This window comes from Megascapheus bottae, chromosome 10 (assembly GCF_031878675.1).
Source record: "Megascapheus bottae isolate mThoBot1 chromosome 10, mThoBot2.hap1, whole genome shotgun sequence".
NCBI lineage: Eukaryota > Metazoa > Chordata > Mammalia > Rodentia > Geomyidae > Megascapheus > Megascapheus bottae.
The window spans coordinates 20,979,724-20,988,622 of NC_143518.1; the positions used below are offsets into that span (position 1 = coordinate 20,979,724).

The window sequence follows — 8,899 nt, forward strand, 5'->3', positions numbered from 1 at the left end:
CAGCTGGTAGGTGGAATAAAATACCCAGGCATTTGATGAGGTGTTCTGTGCTGTGTTATATGTGAGAGCCTTTAGGCCAACTTAGTTTGTAGTTTTTTTTCCAATCTCAAAAATACTAGCTAATATATTAAAATTTTAACTTTCTCACAACTGCAGGTTTGAGCACTTGAGCCACAGACCAGGTCTCTGAAATTCATTAGAGCTGCTTGCCTTTGCAGTCTCCTAATGGCTGGGATCAAGTAGTTTAGACTTCTAGCTATCCCAACAGGGGCCTGAAAATAGAGAACCTGCCAAGTTTGATCCGTATGGCTGGCATGTCTGCTCATGACCTTCTGAAGGATGTGTACGCAAGAGGAACTATCCTACCCTGGAGAGGAGGGGAACTCAACCACAAAGGACATCTTCCGTTTTTTTTCTTCATCACTAGCACAACACAGCGAAACCCTCTCCTCTCATTCTGCCCTGCAGGCACACTCCAGGGTCTGAGGCCTCCTAGATCAGAATGGCCCAAGGCATGCAGTACAGCCTCTCTATGGATGCTGCTAGCCTCAGGCTGCTTGGAACGGGTATGCTACAGCTGCAGGGTATCCCAGAGCTTCAGGTGTCCCATAGCTGCAGGGTGTCCAAGAGCTATCACATAACTGGAGCCAGCACTCCAATGACTTCTGCAGCTCATCTGGTTTCAAGGACTTCTTAATCATGTCAGATCAATATGGGTTGCTACCACACTCTGTATTCCCAACATGTCTTCCAGAGCTTCAGGAAGGAAAAAGGCTGAGATAGTTGTGGTCATTTTATAGAGATGAAAACTCTAGATCTAGGGCACCTGCACAGAAGAAACAGCTACATGCTGTCAGCAGTAGATAAGGACAGATGGGATCTAAGTGCAATGCCCACTTCCTCGTCCTCCTGCTTCTGAATCTCTTGAATTCGGTCCAGGCATCAACCAGTTGCCTTGTATGAGGACCTACCTCTCACTTCATCCCCCTCCCCAATCCCAAACCTCATTGCCTCAGTTTCTCCACAGACTTAGAACCAATTTTCCCCACAGTGTCTATCACCTACTCTTCTCTGCCTATATCTACTAATAGACTAGGCTGGGGGATGCAGAGGATCCCCACCCTGGGGAGAGGGATGGAAAGGACAGAAGGTGGCACTGCAGCATAATGATGAGAATGCAGGTTTTGGAGCCAGGTAGGCCCCAGGGTGGGTCCCGACTTCAAACACCCCAAGTCATAAGTTTTCCCCCCAGAGAAGTTTCTGTCAGCAAATCAGGACCAACACATGAAGTCTGTTATTAGGATAAAATGGAATGCAGGAACAACACTTAGCACAGCAAGCTGACATATAATAAAAGCATAAATGAGCATGAAAACAGCAGTTGCATTTGTGACACTGAAACGTTCTGATCCTCTAGGGCTCTTCTGCCCCTTAATAGCAAGGGAATTCCTGGGGTTTAAGAGTAGAGTGTTCCTCTGCATCTGACTCTTAGTATTTAAGGTCCCAGATCCTCAGTGACTGCAATGATAATGAAAGCTGGCTCAGTGGGACCACCATAGGTTAAGCTGGGTCACTCCCTACCCCAAGAACTGGGCTTGGCAGTCAATGTCATTTCATAAGATTGTTGCATTATTATGTTGCAGAGCACTAACAATCAGGGGCATAATTAAATACATGTTGAGTTAACTTGCTTATGAGGGTTATTTGCTTGCAACATTCAACCACATAGATGCTAAGCTTAAGTGAGTGTGACATAGCCATTTATCCCTCAAACCCTGAGAAATTCTGCAGAGTGAGGTAGTCCCAAGTGTTAGTCCTGGCTCCAAACACCAGCCAAATAATGAGATCGCCCTCCAGAGAGGTTTCTGTCAGTGAACTAAGACCAACACATAAAGCTCATTCATTGCTTCATGGAGAAGGCCCTATCAGTGGTTGGCCGTAGCCTTAGAAGACTGCCTTGGGTCCCACCACTCCTTAGTACAGAATCTAATTCAGGACCCTAGCCTCAAATGGATATCCTGGAGCATGCTTTACTCCCAGATCTCTTGGGAACTTTAATTCTATAGCAATAGCACCCAAAAATCACGGCACTTACGGGAAAAAGAGTGCCACAGGGTTTTGGGGCATTGTGGCATGGCTGTTACTTGCATCTGCCTGTGTTCTCTGGATCTTCTTCTGGGTGTCTAACTAGCAGGGAGATGGGGCTTATGCCAACCTTATGTTCTTCTCTGCTGGACATTCTAGGTGCGTATCTCACTAGCTCTTTGAACCAAAACAAGATATCTCTCCTCTCTCCACATACACTCACCCATCTCTTTCTCTCTCCCTCCCTCATCTCCCCCTCCCCTCCCTTCTCTCTCTCTCTCTCTCTCTCTCTCTCTCTCTCTCTCTCTCTCTCTCTCTCTCTCTCTCTCTCTCACACACACACACACACACACACACACACACACACACACACACACACAAACATACTTGAACTCTAAGATGCAACACATGCTTCAGATGGCTGGAAAATTAAATTATAACCCCGAAGTCCCTGTCCTGGGGATTCTGCAGCAATGCTCTCTCTTCACATGACTATGTGAAAGCCCCTTCAACCCCTACTTGAGGTTCTCCTCTTTTTTTTTTTTTGTCAGTCATGGGGCTTGAACTCTGGGTCTTAGGCACTGTCCTTGAGCTCTTCAGCTCAAAGCTAGTGCTCCACCATGTTGAGCCAGAGTGCCACTTCTGCTTTTCTGGTGGTTAATTGGAGATATGAGTGTTACAGACTTTTGTGCCCGGGCTGGCTTTGAACCAATCCTCAGATCTCAGCCTCCTGAGTAGCTATGATTACAGGCATGAGCCGCTGATATCTGGCTTCTCCTCTTTTAAAATGAGTGGTTTTTTTTTTTTTTAAATTACTTATTATCCAACATGTAAGTTAGGCTTCTGCTTTCAACAGTGGCCTCTGAACAAAGGCTCCAGCTTCCTGAAGAGTCCTTCCTCCAGATGATGGAGTAGAGTAGGTAGGAGTGGACAAAGCAACTTCAGGGCCAGGGTCCCATCTCACAGCACACAGCCTCTGCCTAGGCCTCCTCAGAGGGGTCCACAGGGCAGGAGGTGGAGAGAGGGGGCCAGAATGCAGTGTCACTGTGGTCAAATTCCTCCACACTGGCAGGGCCAGAAAAGGACAAGAAAGTGAGAACAGTGGCTAAGGAGACAAGAGAAGAGACCAAGTCTTAAGTAACTAGGGACAAAAGAGCCAGGCATCCTTTTCTCCACCAGACTCTTAGCTAAACAGAAGCCAAATCACGTGACTCTGGACGGCCCTGGCTTTGCTAAAGTGGGCTGGGGGATTGGGGTTGCAATGGCCTGAATGCTATGTCTCCCAAATTCATGGGGTAATATTAGGAGGAGGGTCTGTAGAAGCAACATGTACCTTCATAGAAAAGGATTCCAGAGAGTCTCCTTGCCCCTTTCCACCATGTGGAGACAAGGTGAGAAGGTACCGTTTGTACCAGGAAATAGGCTCTCACCAGACAAGTTATCTTTCTAGATGTCAGCCTCCAGAATTGTGAGGACACATTTCTGCTGCTTGTAAACACCTAGTTATTGTATTTTGTCATAGCAGCCCAAACAAATGTACTAGATCAGAGGCCCTGCCCATGTTTTCTAGAGGGTAGGTCAAACAGAGTAGAATTTATGCAGGGAGCAGTTTGATCACAGAAATGCAGCAGTGTTGACCTCTGATCTCAACAGAAATCACAAGACCTTGCAGAGGCTGACATCACTGTGCAGCTGGGGAAATGGAACCAGCCCCAGCCCCAGGGCCTCCTTCAAACTTGTATACTAAGAGCTAAGAAAAGATGGAAGCTGAAGCTAATTTCTGTGTGGGTCCCTGGGGTGGCTCAGGCCCCAGGTGGTCCTCACTCTATCTTGAGGGTACTTCTCTTGCCTTGTCTGGTTCAGAGCACTGCCTAAGAAGGATGTGTCCCTCTTTCTGTCCCCACACAGCCTATTCAACTTCCCCCAAACAGTGGTAGAGGGGCTAAGAGGAAGACTATGGGTGTTATGGTAAGGTTGCAGGTGAAATCCTGACTCTGACTCCAGCACATAACTCTGATTAAGAAAATAATATGTGGGGCTGGGAGTTTGGCCTAGTGGTTAAAGTGTTTGCCTAGCATGCACAAAGACCCGGGTTCGATTCCTTGGTACCACATACATAGAAAAAAGCCGGAAGTGGTGCTGAGACTCAAGTGGTAGAGCTCTAGCCTTGAGAAAGTCCAAGGTCAGTGCTCAGGCCCTGAGCCAAAGCCTAGGACTGGCAAAAATAAAAAATAAAAAATTTAAAAAAAAAGAAAATAATATGTGGTGTAAAACTTTATATTCATTTTCTTGGTTTAGCCTCATAACCATTCTATATCATAACCAGACAGATTTTTCCAACTTTCAAGATAAAGAGATAGAAGCCTGGGCAGAGGATGGAGCAAGTAGTTGTCCAGACCCTTTGCACACCTCTACACCTGGTGGTTTTGTTCAAACAGCAGCAGCTCAAGGCACTGGGGTATCTACCACTTTCTAGGGTTTCAGGTAGTGATCTATAGGAGCTCTCTACCCACTAGCATAGGGTTTGCCTGTTACATGGCTTTTCAAGATCTATTTTCCAGGTAAGGAGTGAATGTATGAGGCAAGGAAGGAGGGAGAGAAAATGTGGCTCTGAGCCCTTACCTGTTCTGCTCTGAGTCCTGTAGGGAGCTTCCTGAGTCCCAGTCCATGTCCCCTGCTGGTCGCTCTAGGGTCCAGGAAGAGAGATCAGGTGACAACAGAAACTGGGCTCTCAGCTACCACTTAATGACTGTCAAGTGAAGTTTGGGCTTCCATTTATTTTCCAAATAAATCCAATACCTAGTGTCCTAGTCTGAGAAGTGTAGACATAGACTGTTATAATGACTGAGATGGCCCCCAAGAGAGGAGTGATGAATGAGTTCATAAGAGAAGGCTGCCTCTTGAGTCTGTCTGAATACTCAAACCTCCCAGCCCTTCCATTGTAGAACTCAGCCCAGTAGGCAGGACTGTCCGCATAATAGTAAGACGCTCAGACTCTGAAGAGAAGAAGAGTTTTCTTTTGCTTGCCTGCTAGAGGGTGATGAGGGCCACAGAGGGATAGGGCTGAGGCCCCAAGTGGGGGTGGGGAAGGAGGGTGTTTGGAGTGGGGAGTCTGGGAGAGAGAAGAGTACAAAACACCATTGTGGAAAGGGCTACAAAGAAAAAAAGCACAGGAAAGAAGCAGCAGCTTCTTTTCCAAAGTACAAAAAGTCATCTCTCACTGATCTGGAGGGATTAGTGTCTTTATCAGGCATGCCTGCTTATGAGGGGAGTAAAAATATTTGCCAGTGCCAACACTAAAAGGATACTCTGAATATTTTGATGACAGACAACTCCTTTCTTGCTCCCCACCATGAAGACCTCCCCCTCCATCCTCTCCTCCTGCTGCCCCAGCTACGCTGTTAGTACGCCTCACCTGATATAGTTCTTTCCAAGGATGGAGTACAGGTAGGGGTTGCTACCTTGGAGAAACTCTGTCCAGAGACCTTGAGCATCTCCTGAAGCAGAAGACGGTTCTTCTCTACTTGGTCAGACAGAGATAAAGCATTATCCCCTGGACCCAGAGCCCCCAGCTCTCCCGCTCTCCAGAATGTCCCCTGTGGGACTTTCCTAGGGTTTAAGTCCTTCTCAGAGGTCAAAGACGGGCTGTCCAGATCTCTCCCTGTAGCCAGCTGGTCTTCAAGGTGGTACAGCCTTCCTTTTGTCAAGCTGGGTATGTGAGTCACGTTACAAGGACTAGACCCTTCTGGCTGAGCTGGAGTAACTCTGTGAATGAGACTGTCTTGCAAAGAGCTGAGTCCTGGCAACAGACTCTTCCCATGTTCACACACCATCTGTTCTGCCTCTGGAGGCCGTAGACTCTGCCCATTCCAGCACTCAAGCCCAGGGGCAAGTGATCTGGGAGGCTGATGCCCTCCATTCCTGGTGAGCTGCTTTTCATTGACACTGCTGTCCAGATGCTCATCACTGGGGTTCTCAGTATGGGGGACCAGCACAGCATCTGGCAGGGGAGAGCCTTCTGGAGAGCTCTGGACTCCCCGGGCCTTGACTTGTTGGCATTTGGATTTCTTCGGGGATGAACACCCTTGTTTATTTGCAGTCATCTCCTTCAAAGCCCTCACTTTAGACTCTAGCACAGAGGAATTCGGCAGCTCCTGAGTTCTGGGAGGCCGAGGAGTCATCCAGTTGGGTGTTCTGTCTTCCTGAGGGCATGGCCAGGATCTTCGGAGGGCTCTGTTATCCACCTGTGGTACAGCTGATGTTACCTGCATGGGACTGGCTGATCTGTTACAAGTCTTGGATTCTCTGGAGGAGAAAACAGATAAAGATCCTGAGACCTCAGCAGCTGCACCCAGAAACTTGCTCAGTTCCCAAAGTACCTTGGTGTGGAACCATGCCCAAATGAGAGTAACCTGGAGACAGTAGACTCCTCACATGAATGCAACTTTGAGAAGTTCTAATCATATAGCAGTGCAAATGTGTTATTATTGAATTGATTGTTCTAAGTCTCAGTAGTGTTTTATTATGCTATCTCTGCTTTACTGATGAGCAAAATGTATTTTCAAACATCAATCTGATGTCTTTGGGGACAAGAGTCAAAGTTAGGGTGGTTCTCCAATCCCTGGCCTATTGCTTTGCTGGCCGCTGCTGGGAGGAGGATGTTAACATCTGCTAGTGGCTAATATGCTTTCCCTGTGGAGGAAGGACTTTAGGAAGGAATCAGACCAGTTCTGTCCCTCCAGTGGAAGGCCTGTGTCCCCAGTCTCACCAGGCCCTGGGTGAACAAGCCTTGGAACTCAGCATGGGGTTGTGCTCACAGAGAGATCACAATCAGTCACCAAGTCCTATCACCTCTCTATCAGGCAGATTGCTTTCACATGCTTTCAATCATTCTCAATCCTGACACAGCTGTCAGAGTGGCATTATTATCATCACTTTCGCAGATGGAAAAACTAAATTACAGAGATGGTGTCACAGGTGTTAAGGAGAGGTCCAGTGTGGAATAAACGGCTTAAAGTAAACCCAGGGCTCTTGAAAAGCACTGGTGATCCCCCAGTCCCACCACCTCATTTGGAAGATAGTATTGCTCACTGACTGGGAATAAGTGACTTCCCAGTATCACACAGCTTCTTCAGCTGATATTAATGGCTTAGTGGAAGAGGAAAAGCATGGCCTTTTATTCCCTGAAGTGTTGCTCTCTGTATACCTACGTGCTAGTGTTTTTCTTGTGCCTGCACTGAGGCTTGAACTTGGGACTTTGGCAGTGTGCTAGCTTTTCACTCAAGGCTGGTACTCTTCCATTTGAACTGCACCTCCACTTCTACCTTTTTCATGGTTAATTGGAGATAAGAACTCATGGATTTTCCTTCCCCTAGCTTTGAATTGTGATCTCAGCGTTCAGCCTCCTGAGTAGCGTGGCACCACACTTCAGTGTCTAAATACTTACTCTGTTCTCAAAGAAAAGGCTTGTTTAACATCACCCACAGCTAGAAATGTCTCACTCCAAGTAAACTCAGTGTATGAAATCTATATACGTATTAACTACAAAGTAGGAATTAATTATTCCCTTCACACACTGACATATTCACCATAAAATGTTCTGAAATGACAAGTCCCTCTACAATTGTTTGTTACAGCCCAAATTATACACGTTTCACGAAAAAGCAGCATACACCTATAACACAAAATGTCACAGTCGTTTCAGGCCAGTGAAGTTTAAGAGCTATCTTTAGGATAGAAATATTTTCTTCTGTCAGTTAACCTAGAATGTGCTGGGTTTCTGTTTGCTGTCCAGCTACTTCTTCCTCTCGTCCAAGGTCCAAAACAGGGTTAGGACAGAACAGGAGCCTTTTCAGTGAGACAGCTATTCCAGAATACCCCGGTTCTGAGACCTTAAAGAATGAGGGATCCCCTTAAGGTCCCCTGAGCAGTCTTCCCGGAAGACAGCTCGGATGGGCTCTCCTATGACCCAGGCTGTTAACTCAGAGAGTCGGAATGAAGATGGACGTGAAGGGCGGGCCTCCTCCTCCCGCTCGTTGACCCGAGGAGGTCCCCAGCAGCCGAGGTTCCTCCCTCCACCCTGTAGCCTCGCATACTCACGGAGGTCTGTGGCGGGCAGCTTCGGCCTTCATCCCCTCCATCCCTCTGAGAGGTGAGGCCGTCCTGCACCCTCTCCCTCCCAGGCCTGCAGCAGACTTCGGGGAGGGACTTCCAGCCCGGGATCCGGGTGGGTGGGAGTGAGGCCCGCAGGCCTCGCCCCTTGGGGCCTCCCCGACCCAGGGTCGGGGTTTGGGGAGAGCGAGGTGCGCAGCTTGGTGCGGGAGCGCACGGCTTTGCCTAGAAGGGGGAAAAGCCGCCCGGGCGCCTTCCCGGGCCATGGCAGAGGAGTGGCGGAGCAAGAGGAGGGGCAGCGGAAGGGGCTGGAGGAACCGGGACCTCAGCCTCCCCACCCCCAGCCTCCTGGAGCCGTTTCTCCCTCCCTGACCGCCCGCGGGGGACAACCTAGGCGCCGGCCCAGAGATTACGCCCAGCCTGCCCAGCCCACCGGGCGGGTGTCCCGGGATGGAGCTCAGCGGATCTTGGAGCTGGGCAGAAGTCAAGGCAGCCCTTTGTTTATACTATTTTTCCGGAGGAGTCTACAGACCTCTGTGGGGCTGTCCCCAGGTCTCCTCCAAGTCAAGGTCATTGGCTTCTAAGGTGCGGCAGCCGGTGGTGGGGTAACCCTGAGTGGAAAGGGCCCCCTCATCCTGTCTGCCAAGCCGCCTTGGTAGTTAGGAACTGTTTGTCAGGATGATGGGAACTCCTGAGCACACTT

The 8,899-nt window shown here is 48.7% G+C and overlaps 1 protein-coding gene across 1 annotated transcript in view; it reads right to left on the reverse strand.

Annotated features, from left to right (window-relative positions):
• Kiaa1614 (KIAA1614 ortholog) overlaps positions 1-8,454 on the reverse strand; it is a 31,801-nt gene extending 23,347 nt beyond the window's left edge. Inside the window, exons 1-3 of the mRNA XM_090340314.1 lie at positions 8,185-8,454; positions 5,501-6,390; positions 4,708-4,771 (exon numbers count right to left, since the gene is read on the reverse strand). Coding sequence (XP_090196440.1) covers positions 4,708-4,771; positions 5,501-6,390; positions 8,185-8,225 — 995 coding nt within the window. The 5' untranslated portion in view covers positions 8,226-8,454. The remainder of the gene's footprint in view (positions 1-4,707; positions 4,772-5,500; positions 6,391-8,184) is intronic.
• Positions 8,455-8,899: the final 445 nt, after the last annotated feature.